We start from the raw sequence: 22,500 nt of genomic DNA, 5'->3' as shown, positions 1-22,500 counted from the left end.
GCTAGTCACTGCTGATGACATGACCAGTATGGTTTGAAGCCCTGTCACAAAGTGTTCTTAACAAGTGCTAGAAAACTGTTCAATTCTTCAGAATATACATTATAATTTTGACATATAGATATGTGCAAACAAAGAAATAAAGTATAAAAATGTTTATTTTTCTAAAGTGGTACCTTCACTTCATAAATGTGACTTTTTTACTTTTACTTTACAGCAATTAAAGAAGACAGTGTCAACATAAAGTCCTATATAGCTTGGTCACTTATGGACTGTTTTGAAGGCCAACATGGTTACACCCAAAGATTCGGAATGCACTATGTTAACTTTGAAGATAGCAATAGACCAAGGACACCAAAACAGTCAGCATATTTCTATTCTAAGATTATTAAAAACAATGGCTTCATTCAGATCACCAAAAATAGATTAACTTTACCAAAGCCACATACATTAAGTCAACAAAAACTGCCCAATCTGCCAGCATCTGATGTTCCTTCTAAAGCAAAGACTGTATGGGAGAAATTTTCTTTTCAGACTGATTCTGAACGAGATGAGTACCTTTATGATACATTCCAGGAGGATTTTGTGTGGGGAGTGTCCACTTCAGCTTATCAGATTGAAGGAGGTTGGGATGCAGATGGTAAAGGGAAGAGTACATGGGATACCTTTACTCATGTACCTGATAATATCAAGAACAATGACACGGGAGACATTGCCTGTGACAGCTATAACAGAATAGATGAAGACCTTTACATGCTTAGAGCTTTGGGGGTAAAAAGTTATCGCTTCTCATTGTCTTGGTCTAGAATTTTCCCTAATGGGACAATCACATCACTAAATTCCAAAGGGGTTGATTATTACAATAAACTAATTGATGGCTTAATTGCAAACAACATTGCTCCACACGTGACTCTCTACCATTTTGACCTGCCTGAAGATCTGCAAAGTATTGGTGGCTGGCAGAGTGACAAGTTGATTAAACTGTTTGCTGAATATGCCGATTTCTGTTTTCAAACATTTGGGGACAGGGTGAAATTTTGGATGACTATCAATGAGCCATTTGCAATTGCATGGGCAGAATATGGCTTAGGATTGCATCCACCAAACATAAAAGAGCCAGGAAAAGCCCCATACATAGCAGCACATACACTAATAAAAGCTCATGCTGAGGCCTATCACATTTATGACAAAAAATACAGGAGCAGCCAGGGAGGGGTTGTATCTTTAAGCCTCAATACTGAATGGGCTGAGCCAAAAACTCCATCTAACCCTAATGATGTAGCAGCAGCCGATCGTTACCTTCAGTTTACGCTAGGGTGGTTTGCCCATCCTATTTTTAAAAATGGAGACTATCCAGATGCTATGAAATGGCAGGTGGGAAATAAAAGTGAACTTCAAGGTCTGTCTCAGTCAAGGCTTCCTAGTTTCACAGAGGAAGAAAAACTTCACATTAGAGGCACTGCTGATGTATTCTGTTTTAACACCTATTCAACAAAACTTGTGAATTATGCAATCACCAGGTTAAACCCAGCCTCTTATGAATATGACCGTGATCTACTTGAAAGTCAGGACCAACTGTGGCCAAGTTCTGCCATGGAAGGCATGCGTCCAGTAGCCTGGGGCTTAAGGAGGCTGCTAAACTGGATAAAAGTAGAATATGGCAATCCGCCCATCTATATCAATGAAAATGGTGTGCCGACTGATTATTCATATGAAATGGATGATTATTCAAGGTTTTTATTTTACAAAACCCATATTGATGAAGCTTTGAAAGGTAAGCTCTGAATATATTTTTAAAAATAATTTAATTTTGTTTTAATATTTTAAGGCATTAGAAACTATCATTATAACACAGAGTAAAGTAACTATTTTCTTATTCTAAACCCAAAGTTCTTCTGAACCTTTTCTTTTTCTGTTACTTTTCTTCTCTTATCCTCTTATTTTCCTATCACTCCTCCCAGCTTCTACACTGTCCAGTAGCCTCTCAATCTCTTTTTAATATTGAGTCATCTGCAAAGCCTAATCTTAGCTCTTTTTTGTTAGCAAGCAACCTCTCAACTTGAGAAAGTTTCTTTGTAGAAACACAATAATATTAACCAGCTAGTTACAGAAAACTACAAATACTTCATACTTGTTATATTGTTACTTCTTCTGCCACGTAATCTGCATTATGTAAATATTGCACTGCTGTACCCAATCTGCATTATGTAAATATTGTACTGATACACCTAATCTGCAGTATGCAAATATTGCACTGTAGTCTCTTCTGTCATCACACTTGTATTAAAAATTCTGTATTATAGTACACATATTAAATGTCCTGTTATTGGGACTTTCCCCCAGTTTACGGGAACCTGGCATTTCCACATTGTGTCAAGTTATTAAATTGATGCTTCTTAATTTTTTTTTTTTTGCGTGTGTTTAGTATAATAATCTTGAGGTATCTAAATGCAGGGATTAAAAAGACAGACTTCTTTACCTTTAAAGTTAGATTACCTTTAAAGTTAGACAAACTCACTGATATATTTAGAGTCCTAGGGGTATAGGAAAATGTTTTCTTTATTTTTTTTTAATTGACTATTTTCAACCATAACTGATTTTACTGGGACTTGGGGCTTACTCCCTCAGCAAAAGCACACTTTGTGCAGGCTTTTTAATGACAATTTTGTATTCTCACCACTTTTTAAATTATGAGCAATAAATGTTAGTCTGTACAACGATGTATTGGGCCCCAAAATTTAGAAATGCAACTTCTCAGAACAAAACATATTTGTTATAATGTTACATAGTATGAACAAAACAACCTTGCCTGAGGATTATGCTAATAATTAGTTACAAGATAATGCATCTGAAAATATTTTATCATACTTGTAAGCAAACAATTATGCAATTCATCACAATCCAAGACCCTTTCAGATAGAGGGACATCATAAAATCTATACTTCATAAATCATTAACAATTTCCATAAAATGGTCAGCATAAACCTTCACCATTTAGATAAACAAGTTTATATCAGAAAAAACAATTTATTTCACAAAAAAATGATAAAATAATTTTCTGATCTGTAAAAAATGATACAATTTGGACTTTGGGTGTTGTCAGTAGCATGATAGCAACTTAATTTAAGTGCTCTGCTATTCCCCAACAACAAAAGTTATTTTGTACTCTTAGAAATTAAATAAAAACACTTGTTTTCAGGTATCATTATTAAAGGGTTTATGCCTCAAAAAGCTGTTCTCAAGAAAAAAAAGTACAGTTAAGAATGCTTCTATCCCTCCATGTGGCAATCTGGGTGATCTTACCACATTGCAGGCAGCATAGTCCCCAGGCATGGCTTCTATTACACACATCAAATCAGTGGACAAGAAAATGGACACTTTTATGCTTGTGGTACAAAAAATAAATGCTATTTTCTGATTCTAGGATTAAAGACATCACAATTGCAGTTATTGAGCATTCTGATCAGCTGCTAACCCAAGAACTGGAACTTAGGGAAATGCAGCAACTTCTCCAACTTTCTGAAGCTAAATTTTAATGTTTAGGAAACAAAATTATAGACCTAGAGGTCAACAAGAGGAGAAACAAACTCTGACTGATCGGTGTACCTGAGAATCTTGAGTGGGCCAACTGTATAGCATTTCCAGCCTCTAAAATGATTGAATGGACTGGTATCCCAAAGCAGGAGCTGGATATAGAAAGAGAACACTGAGTTCCTATTCCACAAACAGTTAGAAATTGCATTGCTCATCCCATTCTGGTCATAATCACCTTTTGGCTGTTCCCATTAGAGGTCGCCACAGCGGATCATCTGTTTCCATTTCTTCCTGTCCTCTGCATCTTGCTCTGTCACACCAACTACCTGCATGTTCTCTTTCACCTCATTCATAAACCTTATCTTAGGCCTTCCTCTTTTCCTTTTACCTGGTAGCTTCATCCTTAGATCTTTTTCCCAATATACTCAGCATCCCTCCTCAGCACATGTCCAAACCAATGTAATATTGCCTCTCTGGCTTTGACTCCAAACCTTCCAACCTGGACTGACCCTCTAATATACTTATTTCTAATCCTGTCCACCCTCATCACACCCAGTGCAAATCTTAACATCTTTAACTCTGCCACATCCAGCTCTAACTCCTGCCTTTTTGTCAGTGCCACTGTCTCCAACCCATATAGCATAGCTGGTCTCACTACCCTCTTGTAGACTTTCCCTTTCACTCTTACTGGTACTCATCTGTCACAAATCACTCCTGACACTCTTTTCCACCCACTCCACCATGTCTGTACTCTCTTCTTCACCTCTCTTCCACACTCACCATTACTCTGAACTACTGATCCCAAGTATTTAAACTCATCCACCTTCACCACCTCTACTCCTTGCATCCTCACCATTCCTCTATCCTCCCTCTCATTCACATACATATATTCTGTCTTAGTCCTGATGACCTTCCTTCCTCTTCTCTCTAGAGCATATCTCCATCTCTCCAGGGTCTCATCCACCTGTTCCCTACTCTCACTACAGATCACAATGTCATCTGCAAACATCATAGTCCACTGGGACTCCTGTCTGATCTTGTCTGTCAACCTTTCTATCACCATTGCAAATAAGAAAGGGCTCAGAGCTGATCCTTGATGTAATCCCATCTCCACCTTAAACGCATCTGTTACTCCCACTGCAGACCTCACCGCTGTCACACTACCCTCATACATATACTGTACCACTCTTACATACTTCTCTGACACTCCCGACTTCCTTATACAATACCATATCTCCTCTCTAGGCACCCTATCATATGCTTTCTCTAAGTCTACAAAAACACAATGCAACTCCTTCTGACCTTCTCTGTACTTCTCCATCAACACTCTCAGAGCAAACATTGCATCTGTAGTGCTCTTTCCCGGCATGAAACCATACTACTGATCACTAATCATCATGTCCCTTCTTAACCTAGCTTCCACTACTCTTTCCCATAACTTCATGTTGTGACTGATCAATTTAATCCCTCTGTAGTTACTACAGCTCTGCACATCACCCTTATTCTTAAAAATCGGTACCAAAACACTTTTTCTCTATTCCTCAGGCATCCTCTCACTTTCCAAAATTTAATTAAACAATCTGGTTAAAAATTCCACTACCATTTCACCTAAACACCTCCATGCTTCCACAGGTATGTCATCTGGGCCAACAGCCTTTCCATTCTTCATTCTCTTCATAGCTATCCTTACTTCCTCCTTGCTAATCCATTGTACTTCATGATTCACTATCCCCACATCATCCAACCTTCTCTCCCTCTCATTCTCTTCATTCATCAACCCCTCAAAGTACTCTTTCCATCTGCTCAACACACTCTCCTTGCTTGTAAGTTTGTTTCCCTCATTATCCTTTATCACCTTTACCTGCTGCACATCTTTCCTAGCTTGGTCCCTCTGTTTAGCCAATCGATACAGGTCCTTTTCTCCCTCCTTAGTGTCCAACCTTTCATAAAACTCTTCATATGCCTTATCCTCTTGGTGAGGTACTTTTGTGGTCTTTCCAGCTGTTGGAAGTGTCTTGCGAGGTATATCCCAAATGGGGCATTGTACTCTATGATGGGTCTAATGAGTGACGAGTAGAGGGGCACTATAACCTCTTTATTTCTAGATGCGAACCCTGTAGTAATTAGATGGACCACATAGAAGGATTTCCTAACTACTTTGGCAATATGATTGTCAAAGGAGAGATTACTATCTACCTGGGTCCCCAGATCTCTTATTACCTCTTCTGTATTAAGGGGGCTGCCACCTATGTGGTAATTCGTGGGTGTTTTGTTTTTCCCAAATGGGATGACTATGTATTTTTTGGCATTTAGCTTGAGGCCATATCTTTGACACCGGGTGTCCCTCTCAGTAAGGCCCTTTTGGAGGATGTCTGTGTCAGCCAGAGAGTCAATTATGGCTCCCAGTTTGCAGTTATTGGTGAACTTGGTTAGCCATAGTCCTCCTGTGTTTGCCTGTACTTCTGAGAAGTATATGCCAAACAGTAGGGGTCTCAGGACCGAGCCTTGTGGGACACCACTTGTGACTGGTTTAGAGTTGGATCTGGAGCCCACTATTCTTACCGTGTGAGTTCTGTCTGTAAGCCAGTTGGCAACCCATCTCGTGATGTATGGGTTTATGTTCAGGCTGGTGAGTTTTTCTGTAATACCCGAGTGGGGAATGGTGTCGAAAGCCTTGGCGAGGTCAAGGTAGGCTGTGTGAACCACCTTTCCCTCATCTATGGCCTTGGTGACTGTCTTGAAGAAGTCAACCAAGTTTAGTAGGCATGATCTGCCCTTAACAAAGTCGAACTGGGTCGGGTCAAGTGTTTGGAGGTTCCCAATGTCTTTGTTAATGAGTTCCATGATAATGCGCTCCATAGCCTTGCAGACCCAGGCTTATGGGGCGATAGTTACCAGGGTTAGTTGTGGCCCCTCCTTTGTGGAGAGGAATAACCATTGCTGTGAATTATTCCCGGCTCCACTAAGTCTCCTCTTCAGTTTTTCCCTTGAAAGTAGTCTAACTCTCAACCTAAGCACTCAAAAAGCATTGTACAACCCAGCACTTTCTCAGACCTAATAGCAAGCACTAATATACCCTGACACTGATTGCCCAGCAGGGCAAGGCTCTTTATTCACCCCTCATCAACCAAGCGACTAAGCAGCTCACCCTACTATTCAGGCATGACCAAAGGGCAACTTCAGGTGCACTCTCCAGTCCAGCTGGTGAATCTGGGTATCCTGAGGCAATGTTACAACTGCCTCATGTACACAGACAACCCTCACAGACCTACTAAAACAGCACTGGCAAAAATACACATAAATACACAAAATCATACTTGGAGGCTCTAAATAAAAACCTGCAAAAGCATCAGAGACCTCTAAAGCAGACACCCAGACAACCTGCACTTCCCGTCACAAACCAGACAACACATAAAACACAAAATCAGTGTGCCGCACAATCACAGCCCTTAAGGCAAAATAACATACCTAACACACTAGTAATAGGTGACTCTATAGTCAGGCACACTGACGTCCCAGTCACTAGGCTGGACAAGCAGAAGGTTACTGTTAGCTGCCTGACGGGAGCCAGAATCCACCACATAGCACTCAGGTCACTCCAGAACAAGTACAAATATGACTCTGTCATTGTTCATGTTGGTGTGAATGACCTGAGACGTACCTCCCTGGACTACATGAAAAGAGACATGGAAGAGCTCTCTGATCATGTAGCCCAGGCTTAGTGGAGCCAGGAATAATTTAACCGTAGCTAACTGGAACTGCCCGATGCGAAAAAACGTGCAAATGTGGTTATTATAGTAGGGAAATGAAAGAGACAGAAATTAGACCAAAATGGCCTATAAACTACTAACTTCTGGGCTGGAACCACTACTCTAGGGACAGATAGGTTGCGCAAAGCTCCCCTCTCTCACAGGTGAACAGAGAAACTTCCTTCTATCCAAGTAAGGTATGGGCAACTCAGAAACTAGTATCACAGCCCTGACTTCAGCACTAGCCTGAAAACTGGACTATATTAGCTTAAAAAGGCGGGAAACAAGGAATTTTTGGGGGGGGGTTTGTTTTTTTTTAAAGATATGGCAAAAACAGTAAAAAATACACTTAAAACAGCTTTAAATGACTACAAACTATCAGAAAAGGCTATTGCACTATAGTGTGTAGCCTACAACAGTTAAACAAATTATTTAAACAAAAAACAACTTTTTAAAAGTGCAGGCAGTCAAATAAATACAATATGTGAAAAAAATAAGCTTTTAAATCACAATAAATGCTGGAAAATTTGTGTTTAGATGGAAAACAGTTAAGTACAGCAAGAAAGTACAGAAAAATTATACTCAATCACTCCAAAGTCTCTCTTCTAAGCTAGAAGGCTCGTATCAGTTTAAGGCTTTCTAGTGCTACCCAGTAGGTTAGTTACAGGAAAGATGGGAAACAAGCGCAGATGTGGTCTTTTAAACCAGAAAGTTGAAAGAGACAGACAAACTGTCCAAATGGTCAATAAACTACAATTTCTGGGCCAAGAACCTCTCCTCTCATGGTAGACAGGCTACCTAGTGCTTACCACTCCCACTGATAACAGTCCTGTATACAGCAACTCTGTATCTGGACTAGGCTAGTTACTAGAAAGGTGGGAAAACAAGCACAAGTGCAGCTTTTAAACCAGAACATTGAAAGAGATGGAAAAAAACTGCCCAAATGGCCAATAGCTACAATTTCTGGGCCAAGAACCACTCCTCTTGTGGTAGATAGGCTACCTAATGCTTACCACTCCCACTGATATGCTAGAAGGCTTCCCTCCAACACAGAAAGGCTTGGGCGACTCAGAAGCTTACAAAGAGTCCTGGATACAGCAAATCTGTACCTGGACTAGACTAGTTACAGGAAAAGTGGGGAACAAGTACAAACATAGGCTTTTAAGCCAGCAAGTTGAAAGAGATGGAAAACCTGCCCAAACGGCCAAATAAACTACAATTTCTGGGCCAAAACTCACTCTTCCTGTGGAGGATAGGCTACCTAGTGCTTACCACTCCCACTGTTAAGCTAGAAGGCTTCCCTCCAACACACAAAGGCTTGGGGGGGCTCGGAAGCTTACTAACAATCCTGGATACAGCAACTCTGTAATTGGACTAGGCTAGTTATTGGAAAGGCGGGAAACAGGCACAAGTGCGGCTTTCAAACCAGAAAGTTGAAAGAGATGGAAAAAACTGCTCAAACAGCCAATAGCTACAATTTCTGGGCCAGGGACCACTCCTGTTGTAGTAGATAGGCTACCTGATGCTTACCACTCCCACTGATAAGCTAGAAGGCATCCCTCCAACACGGAAAGGCTTGGGGGGGCTCAGAAGCTTACAAAGAGTCCTGGATACAGCAAATCTGTACTTGGACTAGACAAGTAACAGGAAAAGCAGGAAACAAGCGCAAACACAGGCTTTTAAATCAGAAGGTTGAAAGAGATGGAAAAGCTTCCCAAACGGCCAATAAACTATAATGTCTGGGCCAGAAACCACTCCTCCTCCTGTGGTAGATATGTTACCTAGTGCTTACCACTCCCACTGATAAACTAGAAGGCTTCTCTCCAACACAGAAGGTCTTAGTGGGGGGGTGGCACTCAGAAGCTTACCAACAGTCCTGGATACAGCAAATCTGTGCCTGGACTACACTAGTTATAGGAAAGGCGGGGACCAAATGCAAAACGGGCTTTTAACCAGAAAGTAAAAAGAGGTGGAAAAACTGCCCAAACGGCCAATGAACTACAATTTCTGGGCCAAAACACACTCTTCCCGTGGTAGATAGGCTACCTAGTGCTTATCACTCCCACTGATAAGCTAGAAGGCTTCCCTCAAACACAGAAAGGCTTGGGGGGGCTCAGAAGCTTACCAACAGTCCTGGATACAGCAAGTCTGTATCTGGACTTGACTAGTTACAGGAAAGGCAGGAAACAAGCTTAGAATTTTTTTTTGTTACAGAAAAGCAGCTAAAACAGCAGTAAATACAATTCAAATTGTAGTGCAGGCCAGCACACCCGAGTGTGTAGCAACACTACGGCAAATACAGTTCAAATAAATGCAATTAAATTAACAAATGACTAAAAAACAAATCCAGAAGGCAGTAAATTAGAAGGCTACTAACAAGCAGTAATAAGTGCAGAGTAAGAGCGACTGAACAGATAGCATGCAGAAGAGCAACTAAGACAGTTACAGTAGGAGCAGCTGAATAAAATATATATACATTTTATTTATTTATTTTTTTGAGGGAGAGAACAGAGCAGGATTAAGAGGCTACAGAGGTTGTCCTTCCCAAATGCTCTCTTTGTACACAGTAGGTGTGCCTGAAATCAGAATATTATCTCACTGCACTCAGTTGAGTGAGCAAATGAGATGGGCCCAAGGAGTATTCAAATACAAATCTACAAGAGAGGCAGGCAGTTTCAAAGCCACCAACATTAACACCAAAACAAGAACAGGGAGGGTGGGTGGGGAACTAACTGTAGAGAGACAGCCACAACTTCAGTTGAGTTAATATTCAGTGAAAAACACAAATAAATAAATTAAATACAGTACTATATGCAAAAGAGCAGATAAAAGTGTACTTAAATTCACTTATACATCCAGCTGATTTCAGCTAGATGTTAGCTGGCCAAAGCTTTGATATTAAGCAGAGATAACTCAAAATGTACCACTTATATAAGGCAAGACAGAATGTCAGTGATGAGGTGAAACTACCCCCACTGCTATCAATGGCTACACAGAAATTCTAAAAAGTACTCTGTAGAGAGACAGCCACAACTTCAGTTGAGTTAATATTCAGTGAAAAACACAAATAAATAAATTAAATACAGTGCTATATGCAAAAGAGCAGATAAAAGTGTACTTAAATTCACTTATACAGCCAGCTGATTTCAGGTAGATGTTAGCCAGCCAAAGCTCTGATATTAAACAGAGATAACTCAAAATGTACCACTTATATAAGCAAGACAGAATGTCAGTGATGAGGTGAAACTACCCCCACTGCTATCAATAGCTACACAGAAATTCTAAAAGTACTATGTAAAGAGACAACCACAACTTCAGTTGAGTTAATATTCAGTGAAAAACACAAATAAATAAATTAAATACAGTACTATATGCAAAAGAGCAGATAAAAGTGTACTTAAATTCACTTATATGTCCAGCTGATTTCAGGTAGATGTTAGCCAGCCAAAGCTCTGATATTAAGCAGAGATAACTCAAAATGTACCACTTATATAAGGCAAGACAGAATGTCAGTGATGAGGTGAAACTACCCCCACTGCTATCAATGGCTACACAGAAATTCTAAAAAGTACTCTGTAGAGAGACAGCCACAACTTCAGTTGAGTTAATATTCAGTGAAAAACACAAATAAATAAATTAAATACAGTACTATATGCAAAAGAGCAGATAAAAGTGTACTTAAATTCACTTATACGCCTAGCTGATTTCAGGTAGATGTTAGCCGGCCAAAGCTCTGATATTAAATATTATTGTTAATATAAAACAATTATCTTATCTCATGCTAAATATTTCAGCTCCACTGGTGTACAAAACATGTCTGTATGGGTATTTATTTGTTTCCTTTGTTACTTATATGAGGTAACATAATACTTCTGTACTGAAATTTTAACAGCCTTACAGAAATAGATGACAGTATTTATATGCATTTACTCTGTAAGACCTCATTTTGTTTGTCTGCAGGAAACTCATCTACATCAAGTTGAAAGTAATGCTTTGCTTAAAATAAGATATTCACAAGGCTTGATGTCTCTGATGGTGGCAGCAAAAGAGGAGTAATAACTCTGGTTAGGATGGAATAGCTCTCAATCTTCTGTTACATAAATAAATCTCAGCGATCAGAAGAGGTTTCTATTCAAGGCGGGCTGTTTAACTTTGATTTTACTTTAGTAGATGTCTGTTTGGCCCTGGGATGTTGATAAGAGAATTAACTTATGCTATCAGAAATTGGATATCGGCTTTACAGGAGGTTATTCTCTCAGTGCTGGGAACTGGAATATTATTACTTTCCCCAATGAAGTTTCTTCATGCCGAAAGAAGGGTTATCACTTGCCAGCTATGAGGTTTCTTAAAAGACATCTTTTAGAGTTTGATTTAGTGGATGTACATGTAACATTATCTTTGCCCCCCCACCCCACCCCATCCCTGTTTATGCACAGTATTCATACAGCTCAAAAGTATTTTGTAGCACTGATAAAATGTTTATAACATAGGAATATGTACACTTTTTGAACTCTATGCTGCTCTCCCCAGTTCAGATCTCTGATCATGCTTCACTAATAATGGATCTACAATTTCTCCCTCATACACTTTTTAAGAGGAAGAAAATAAATCCCCTATAGTCACATCTCCATTTTAAATTACAGCTACATATTGCTCAAATACTTGTGTATAAACTGGTTTATCTGCTTCCTAGGCTAAACCACTTAGACCAAATAGGCTTTATACAAGGCACTACCTTTGACAGTCTAATTAAAACAGTTTTATTGATAGGAAAAGGCATTTCCTTAAATCAATGGTTGCTTCTGGCCAGTCTTGATGCAGAAAAAGCATTTGATAAAGTAAACTGGACTTTTCTCTGGGAGTTATTATTTATTTATACTTTATTGACTGGGTTAGTCACACTAGACTAGCAGCATCTTTTCAGGGAAACCCAAGGTGGTATTTATACTAAAAGGGGAAATTTGGTCAAGGTGTACTTACCGTAGGGATCTTTAACATCCACATGAGCTACCACCAACTCAAACAAAAGGGACATTGGTTTAACATCTCATCAGAAGGACAATGCACTCAGAAATGCAGCACACCCCCCTCACATAGTGCACTGCAGTGCTAACAACTGCTCTGCCAGGTGTAGGTATAGAAGGTGAGTGTGCTACCTGTTGTGCCACTGACACTGACATCTTTCTGGAGTTTTCCAAGATTGTTCATTGATGTTATTAAGTCCTTGTATATAGCAGCATCAGCCAAGTTGCAGATTAATAAAACCCTTTCAGATCTTTTTTCTACCAGTAGAGGAACTAGGTAGGGATGTCTCCTTTCCCCATCCTGTTTGCACTTTATCTTGAACCTCTTGCATTGGATTACAGAAGTCACCCATGGCTGAATACACAATGAATGAGACAGAGTGTAAGCTATCATTATATGCTGACAACCTGTTGATGTACTTATCTAATTCTGAAGAACGTTTAGTATTACTCTTTTTTACAATCTTCAATCCTTCAGTCATCTGTCAGGTTGTAAAATTAACTCTTCTAAAACCAAAATCATTATAAACAATTATAATCCCATTAACTTATTGTTGTCTCAATTTTCTTTTTTTTCCAACTCATACAACATCAGATATTTAGGTTTCCAGCTCAATGCATATTTATCAAAATCTATTACAGACACTAATGAAGGACTACTCAGAAGACCTAGACAATATTCTGAGGAATAGAATTTTTATATTTAAATACACCACAGAAAATTATGGCAATCTCTTGGCTTTTTCTTCCACTGATTTTATAAGCTGCAATGGCTTTTCCACTCCCTATATCCACTCATTATTGGTCTAGTTTCTTTTCCTACCTATGTTATTTGATGCACAAAACTAAGTTCAGGTAATCTTTCTCCTCCTTACTCAAGGAGAATTGGGGATTTGTAATTTAACATTATATTTTCTTGCTGGGTTGAAAACATTTGGTGATTTAGTCAATCCATATAAGAAAGCAACATTGTGTAACATATAGACATGGTCTTCCAACTCCCTTCCACAGATATTTGAGCTACTTCTTTATGAAAAAAGCAATCCTAATTCAGGCCTTCCTAGCTATTATAACCTCCATGATTAAGGGAGCACTGGAAGGGTTCAGGCTGACTGCTGCCACTGGTTGGATCAATGAATTCCTCCCAGCTCAAAGTTAAAAGTTCCAGAAACTCAGGAATGTGGCTGCAAATGATTAATAGGAGGTTGAGAGCTTGTGAAGCTCACATCTATGGGAACACTTGGTAGAAAGTGGTCACCCTCTGTAATCAGAAACCTTTGAAACTCTTGGAATTTAACTGGTGAGGACTTACTGGTGAGGACTTACATTTATTCAAGCAACTATCTAATAAGTTGCTTTCACTTAAATTGATAAAAGTCCCATGTTCTGACAGATCCTGATAGATTTCATAGTTGATAGTTGCTAGAGGGCCCACTTACAAAAGTAAAATGGTTAGGAGTTTTTATATATGATCCTAAGTTATCACCCTTTGAACGACAGTGTTAAACAAATTTAAATATGAGTGGGAACACCAACTGAATTTACAAACAGACAGGAAATATTGTGAGAAGATTCTATTCATTCCAAGCTTTGCCTCACTTTCTCAAAAATTTTGATTCTTTGGCTGGCAATGCCAGTGTAAATATTTTTATATACCCTCCAGGCTACATAGGTTACTTCCTAATTTTTCCCCCACATATTGACCATTTTATGCAACTGTCTATTTCTGAAGGACTTCAATTGATGAGTTACTTATTATGGTCTGGACAGATGAAGAGATAACTAAGGAACTCTACTTGAGATATTTCCTCATACCCATCTGGGTTGGCACAATCTATGTTTAGAAACCTTCTCTTAATTGTTGCCAAGAAGTGTATAAATAAGGGCTGGAAACTAATCTTCACCTAATTTTCAGGATTAATTAATAAAAATGAACCACCTTTCTTCACTGGAGTTAATACTACCTGACTCCCATTTAAAAGCAAAAAGAGCAGAGAAATGTACTTTTTGGACTACTTTTGTTGATAACAATGATTATGTTTTAGTTCTTTATAAGCATCACATCTGGGCTTAATTCAGTCTTAAATGCTTTTTTATAGGCCAGCCTTGCTTCATCTGTCATTTTAATTGTTGCTCATATCATTCTTGTATTTGTAATATGTGCCCTTTTGCAATCTAAATATGTTGAGTCATTCTTTTTACTTTATGATTGAAAGCTGGTTACAATAAAGTTGTTTAAAACATGACACAATTGCACATGTTATAAAGCACCTGTTATCTCAAGTACAAGTTTCATATTGATGCTGACCTTGTGAAGGAGCATCAGAATTTTTCACTCTAACCTCCTACAGTGGAATTAATTTTTTTTACCAATTATGTAAATTTATTATAATTTTCCAACCCATTCAAAGGTAAGCATTGTGTGGTTTAAAATAACCTGTACTTTTTAATACACATATATTTCAATGTGTTGCTATGGCCAATGGCTGGCAGAAAAAGAACCACAATTTAACTTCAAGACAATCTAGAAAAAACTATTGACTGTCAGACTTCCCATTTAAATTGAAACATGACCTCACTTCCTCTAAAAATCCTGAAAAATGTCCATGACTTCTGAGAAAAAACAGTAATTTTGTTACCTGACTCTGTGGCACAGAGAGGAATAAAGCCTTGGCTACCACCCGGAAGACCAAGTTAGAATAGAGGCTCAGGTGCTGGAAGAGCAAGGACGGATATAGTGGGAGTGAATGGGTGACAGATGTCTGAGGTAGGGTGGGAGTGTTGTTTTCAGGTGTCTAATTGCCATCATGCAAATGAAGGCTTTTGCAAGGCACAAGAATGGACAGGAGTGAAGATCTGAATCTGGTGATTACAAGCTGGCGATGGTAGCAAATCATCAGCACAAAATATAACTCTTGAGTGGGGTGGGTAGGTAGTTATTAATCTACACAACAGTAGGAAACTTATATTCAAAAGTCTAAATGTAGACAAGACATTACAGTTAGTATAGCCATAATAAATCCTGCATTACTCATATTAATGAATTTTGCATCCACACTGAAATACAAAAGACAGCTACCAAAAAGTGAAACATGCAACCACCAAATTATTTTTCCTCCACTAAGACTTTAAGCTTGATTTAGAGCTGTCCTTATATGAGGTAGCTAACTTGCATAAAGCAGCAAGGAGAAAGCCCTGCTGTCATATTGTAAATATACACACATCATTCATTTAATCTTATGACAGAGGTATTTAACATTAACAAAATTACTGCAGTGAATCCTCAATCTATACGTACTTCAAATTATAAAACCCACTAAGCAAATCAATTAAACAACACTGCACTGCCTTATGTTAATTAAATTACATAGTATTTGTACCTTTCCTCAGTAGAAACAGTTCAATATACTATAGTATCAAGCCCCCCAGCCCCCAAACTTCTGTTTAATTCTACTGCTTGGTCTAAAACAATCCTGAAGCAAAGATCACTACTACAGTAATATTTAGCAGTATCTAAGATGCTAAAACAAAGTCAGGGGTAGGCTTTAATCTGAGTAAGGAATCTCCCTACAAATTAATAAACTCAGTTTGTACTATTGTTTGGGATACAGAGTTCAATCCTAAGTATACTGTCTTCTCCGAATCAGGCAGCTGCTGCCTGTGTTCTCTATTTATTTATTTACTTAAATTACATTTACCTGCTGAACATTTGCTGCTGAATGTAGATCATCTTCATTTAACTAACCTTCTACTATACTTCACTAGCTCTATTATTTTTCTCCTTCGCTTTCCTAATCTGCTGCTAGTCTTCTGTACCGAAGCATGTCTAGGAATATACAAGTTCTACACAATGGAGCCATATTGTACCCCCCATAAAAGGTACAAGCTATGCCAGCTCATTGAATTGCAGTGTTAAAACTATACTGCACTCCTTATGAGCACTAAATATACTGGGGAATGTAAAAACAAACCATCTTGTTGAAATGCAACATAAATAAACTATATAATAAAAGTAAAAAAGTTGATCAAGATCTATAATAAATCAAACTCAACCCACATTAAGGACTCAGCAAGAATCTGAACATTACCATAATGAAGATCATAGTGGAACACAAATAAAAATTAGCATTCAATTAGTCTTTCTTTAACTGCATCACATGATTAAGAAGTAACATGCAGCAATGCTCTGAATTAATGCATAATGGTATTACCCACTCTAACCCTAATGATACTGCTACTATATATGCAGATACATTTGTGTCAACTTCACACCAGCCACCAAAGCTATACTGAGGGTGGGTTAAAGGGAGAGACTGTCCTGGATGCAGGTTGTTATGGTACACAGTCAGAAGATGTGCTATTTGGTCTCTGCAAGTCAGTGATGCAGTCATTCTTGTTGGTCAGCATGGTAGAACAGCAATCTCTGTTGTATTTTAAAAAGCTGGGATTGACATTGTGGCCACTTAAATGATTTTATTTTAAAAAGTTGGGATTGACGTTGTGGCCACTTAAATGATTTGCTTTCAGTGTGTGTGTGTGTGTGTGTGTGTGTGTGTGTGTGTGTGTGTGTGTGTGTGTGTGTGTGTGTGTGTGCGCGCGCGCGCATCTGTGTCTAAGTGTTAGAACTGTGGTATGACGCTATTATCTCTTTGGCACAGTTTCAGAAAGGTAATTCAGACAGATAAGGAGCTATGATGTAGAAACATAATAGCTCTTTGTAGCTCATTGCTCAGAAGACTTTTTTGGTCCTTAGCTGAGTGACTCTGAAGAAAGGGTGCCAGTTAAGGAAGTTGTCTAGGTTGCCAACTGACCTAGCTACAATTCAGCCAGAATCAGTTATTGAAGTTACATCTGCCAAAGAAAACCATTTTGTAAAGCCATGAAGTATATGATTTCTGAATTCATAAGTTCCAAAACAGAAAAAAAATATGTTTTGGAACATATCTGAAACAATATGGTTTTATCAAAAGGATATTGTGTCTACTTAATTTTGTAAACTTCTTTGAGAAAGTCACTGAAGCTGTAGATAGTAGCATGCAGTTCATACAGTGTACATAGAGCTAGCCAAGACCTTGGATACTATTCCCCATGCTGGCATTCCAAGTAAGCTTAAATGCTTAAAAGAGAACACTTGCATTGTAAAACAGATAGCAAACTGGCTGATAAAACCCATGTAGTTAAAGTAACAGCTTACACCTCAGAAAGCCAAAAGGTGGTTAGAGACATTCCTCAGGGCTCAGTACTGGATTCCATTGAACAAGTATCTAGTTCTTGGATCTCTAAGCCACTAACCCACATATATCATTAACTAAATTTTCCAATACCTACATGCTTGGTGTTGTCATTCACTCTGCAGCTGATACCAGTAATGACCTAACTATAGAAATCAGTGGTGCATTTGGAAATGGGCTCAAGTTAAAGAAGTTAAAACGTTAGTAAATAAAAAAGGACAACAGCTCACATTGCAAATGTCACCCCACTCTAGAATGATATGGTCATCAGAGAACTAAACAATCTTGTACACAATTCCTTATATTTTGACAACCATGCAGAAACAGTAGTCAGAAAATGCTTTTGTCTAGTCCAGTTAGTAAGTAAAGGTATTTTATACAAGTCAAAAGAAGTTACCTTTCCTCTAAACTCTATCCTGATCAAAAGACCCTCAAATACAAAGACAGATTTCAAACTATCACTATACTATCCCTCTCATATAGACTCCACTGCAGTGATTCATGTCTACCATTCTGTGTTATTAATAACTCATCCTTTCTTGATCCGTATACTCCCACAAAACAAATGGTTTCACAAACACTCAAACTAAAGATATGAATCTCTGTCAACAAACAAGCAAATAAAACATGTTGGGAGAGCAGATTTTTTACTCAGTGTTTCCCCATTTCTGGAACATGTTACATAAAAACAAGTGATATCATTGCTTGCTTTATAGTAAACCCCATTGAACATCCTTGTCATATCTTGTTTTTTCACCCCAAGGCAGGAGTTACCTTATGGCAGTAGGTTTTATCAAAGGCTTACTCTGCCTTGTATACTCAAAGAATCAATGACTATAAATGAGTGCAGTGGCCAGAATTTTTTTTCTTATAATAATAGGACATGGACAGGCAGAATAAGCATCTGTGGCTGGTTGGCCTTAGCATCCATTTACAATACTGAGTCAGCAATCTCTAGGATTGTATTACTATGGCTAGAGACTACCGAGAACTGTGCAGTCTAAGTACCTATTATTGGCTGAGCTTAGCAATTAAATGCAGTGCTGAGTCATTTGACTAGGGACTGCTAGGAGTTGTAGAGCTGTGAATCCTTAGGGATGTGTTTCCCTTTGCAGGTATGTGTTTTTTTTTCTCAGTTATGATAGGAAGTCAGGTAAAACTGTTGGCAGTGATAACAGTAGGCACTGCCCACATCATAATTAATGCATACATTTTTACACAATTGTCATGGGGGATCTCTGTGTATCCATTAACTTCTATGTTGAAAAATTCTGGACATAGGCAAAAATAATGGGGAGGGAAGAAAATCATGGACAACTTATAAATATTACCCGAATTTATAAAGTTAAGAGAACAACAGATTTTGCATCAACATGCATTTTTCTGGAACACTAAGAAGTATGAAACTCTAATGTCTAGCACTACTGACTTGTCTGTAATCCTCAGTGACTTAAAAGAAAATCAGGGACAGGCAAAAAATATGAGGCAAAAATCAAGAATAGTTGAGAGATATGGTTCCCTGACTAGCTCTCAACTCCTTGCGCAAGAATTCTGGACATAGATGAAAATAATGGGGGACAAAATCTGTAACAATTTTTATTCTTATTCTAATTCACTTATTCATGTATAATTGCACACATATACTTGTACACACTCACAAACATATACTCTTGCATGACTCACATCATTCACTTACACTCATGTACATGTGAGATGACACATAGACCGACACACACACACACACACACACACACACACACACACACACACACACACACTGAAGTCAGGATTCTTATAGCCCTTTTTGAAAAAAATGTATGCAGCTGCATAAAATTTGTATGTATCACAATGCTTGCAGTTTTATAGTCACATTATCTTTCTTACTCATTTTTTCTTCCTACACTTCTGATGTAAATATACTTAGCTTGCTATTTTCCCATATTCTAACATTTCTATGTTGATCCATAAAACTGCATTATGGCTGGTTTCTTCTGACTATTGTTATTACACAGTGTCTTTTCCCTCTTTTCTGGCATTTAAATATAGTGCTGCTGCCTTTTCTTGCCTGTATATGCTATGTGGTTACCACACATTCATTTTTTATATACTGCAACACACTTTGTTTTCTTATTCATAACTGTCCTGTTTTATTTCAATAAGCTGCATTAACAGTATGAAATTACCTCTAAAGCACGTCTGAAGCATTGCTTTATAATGATTATCTCTACTACTGAAAAGTTCAAACCCACTCTGCTTCACAGCTCTTTGTTTGGCTCCATTTTGCTTTTCTACCCTACCCCTTTTCCCACCCACACATGAAATCACTTTCTTTATACTTTCAATATTTCTCCTCCTTCTATTCTGAGTCAATAAGACTATTAGTTCCTGTCAACCACTCCCTTAGGCCAATAATGCTCTACTTTCAAGTCAACTACTCCCACTTTCAGGAACTAATTCTCAACAGAGTTAAATAAAATTCCCATTAATTTCCATTCATTCTCTCAACAAAGCATCCTTTAGATATACCTAATATTATTTTATCTCTAATTATTTAATGCCTCTCACTACAATGTTCACCATTAACCTCGCCCTACTAAGTGTCTTGCTTTTGGTTTTAGCATCTCTAGAATGCCCTGTATAAAACAGCTACCAACCTAATTATGGATTTCATAATAAACATATGTTGCAACCACCTTTTCTTCACATTGAAATACAAAACTGGTGGAGAAAACACCAATCATGCATCAAATATATCTGAAAATCTTAGTTAACATAGACATTCTGCTCTTTCTACTAGTTGGTGACTTTCAGCTCAACCCTGAACCAATCAGTGCTACTCTGCAAAGCCCTAGGACTATTACAATTATTTCAATTAGTTACATGAACATAAGAAGCTTTAATAGCAAATAGCACTAATTAGAAATCTGGTCCAAAGGTTATTGTCTTAAAGTAGTAGCACTTATAAAGTCCTGGATGAAAGACTCTTCCATTATAACAAAGTTTACCAATGACAGCGCACTATTCTTGGATAAGAAGCCTGGGACATGCCAAGGTGCTGGTATTCTGTTAATAGTTTTAAATGAGTGAAAGTTCTCCCCAGCTTTTGTAACTAGAAGTGATATCCAAACCAACAATGAGCCCTTCAGAAATAAATATACTTTGGAGGATACAGCAACATTTACATAGCAGTGAGTCTACTTCCTACCCCCATCCTCTATAGCCTTGATTGAATAAATAGGATTCCAGATCTCATCAAACATCACAAACTTATCAAAGTAAGTGAACTCAACTTGGGCTGGAAAATTTCACAGAAAACAATTTTGAACAGTTTTATTTCTACACATAGAATAATTCAGTTTGCCTCTGAGGGTACCAGTAACTTCAATACAACAATCACCATTCTAATTGATGTCATAATTACTAATATACCAAACAACCTCAGGCAACTGCAGGTATTCCCAGACTCAATCATTCACCACTGTTCCATTTTCTCTACCCAGTCTCAAAAATGTAAGTAATCTGAACCTAAAATACCAATTTTATGTCAATTTCTGACTTTACAGTTTATTGACTTTATGTTAAGTTGCAAGGTATTGAATGAAATGATTTTCCCAATGCAGTGACTCCATAACAGCACTCTCCAACTTTTATAGCCTTGTCACTCCTATAGAGCAAAAATTACTACCCATCAGAAAACTTACACCCTATGGATTACTCCTAATATTAAAATATTCCTAAAAGAGTAAAGAGGAGGCATGGGTTAAATGGAGGAAGAGTCTCACCAATACAAATGCAATGTGTGTGTGTGTGTGTGTGTGTGTGTGTGTGTGTGTGTGTGTGTGTGTGTCTATATATATATATATATATATCTTAAAAATCAAAGCATGATACCAAGATCTCCATCAACTATGCCAAAGTTGAATATTTCAGAAAGCTACAAATAACATATTTTGATCAGCTGAAACAAGTTTGGAGGACTGTTAAATAGCTGGACACATCTACATTTTCCACAAAACTTGAACAAGGCATACACTTACTGATAATATTATTGAACAGCTAAAACAAACATTAGCAATTTCCATATCCTACAAACCAATCTTTTAACAACTCCTAGTACTACAGCCATCCTTACTTTTTATTTTAAAATTATTACCACATGATAAGTGCCAAAACTGCTTGACAGCTTAGACTGTGTTTATAACTGTCTTCCATGCAATACACCCTGAATTATTGAAGCTTGCCAGTTGTGCCCTTAGTAAACCTCTCACACATCTTTTCAATATGACACTTTCTACCATATCCCTACCCTACAGTAGACACCTGTCATCCACCTTCCTAAGTCTTCTCCAAACCTCTGCACTGATTTTCACCCAATTGCCAAAATTTGTCCCCTCAAAAAAAGTTAGAAAAAATTGTTCACAAACAGGTCCTTGAATACATTTTTAAGACAGACAACATGAATTTTGATCCACTATAGAAAGCTAATAGCAATATACACCTTGACTAATTAGACTTTACAAATTATGAGCAAAGGAAGCTCACTGTACCCAGACCTTAAAAGGCCTTTTGAAAATGTATGTCTGCATAAATTATCAGACAATGGATTTTCTATATATCATTCAATAATTTCAGATTTATCTTAACAAGAGAACATTCAGAGATAGAGACAAATAAAAACGTAGAGTCAGGATTGATTAAACAAGGAGTCCCACAAAGCTCTTTATTGGCCCACTGATATTTTTCCTTTTTATTAATGACCTTCCATGGGATCTCCCACAAACTAATTGTGACATTTATGCCAATAACATTATTTTGACCAAATCTAATAAGCACCTTCCCACCAACAGCAATGAGCTTCAGGTAGACTTTGGTGGTGACTAGTACTGGCTGATCAATAATATATTATGTATGATCTGCCTTTTAGACCAATAGTAGCAACAAGGGGATCTAAAACAGAACCATTAG

General features: G+C 37.9%; 1 protein-coding gene across 1 annotated transcript in view; it reads left to right on the top strand.

The window, feature by feature from the left end:
- The window catches only part of LCT (lactase), a 773,291-nt gene that overhangs the window by 271,038 nt on the left and 479,753 nt on the right, over positions 1-22,500 (top strand). Inside the window, exon 8 of the mRNA XM_044073664.1 lies at positions 215-1,771. Coding sequence (XP_043929599.1) covers positions 215-1,771 — 1,557 coding nt within the window. The remainder of the gene's footprint in view (positions 1-214; positions 1,772-22,500) is intronic.

Source organism: Protopterus annectens, chromosome 6.part0 (genome assembly GCF_019279795.1).
Source record: "Protopterus annectens isolate FY-2018-M chromosome 6.part0, PAN1.0, whole genome shotgun sequence".
Taxonomy (NCBI): domain Eukaryota; kingdom Metazoa; phylum Chordata; order Ceratodontiformes; family Protopteridae; genus Protopterus; species Protopterus annectens.
This window is presented reverse-complemented; position numbering and strand designations above follow the sequence as displayed.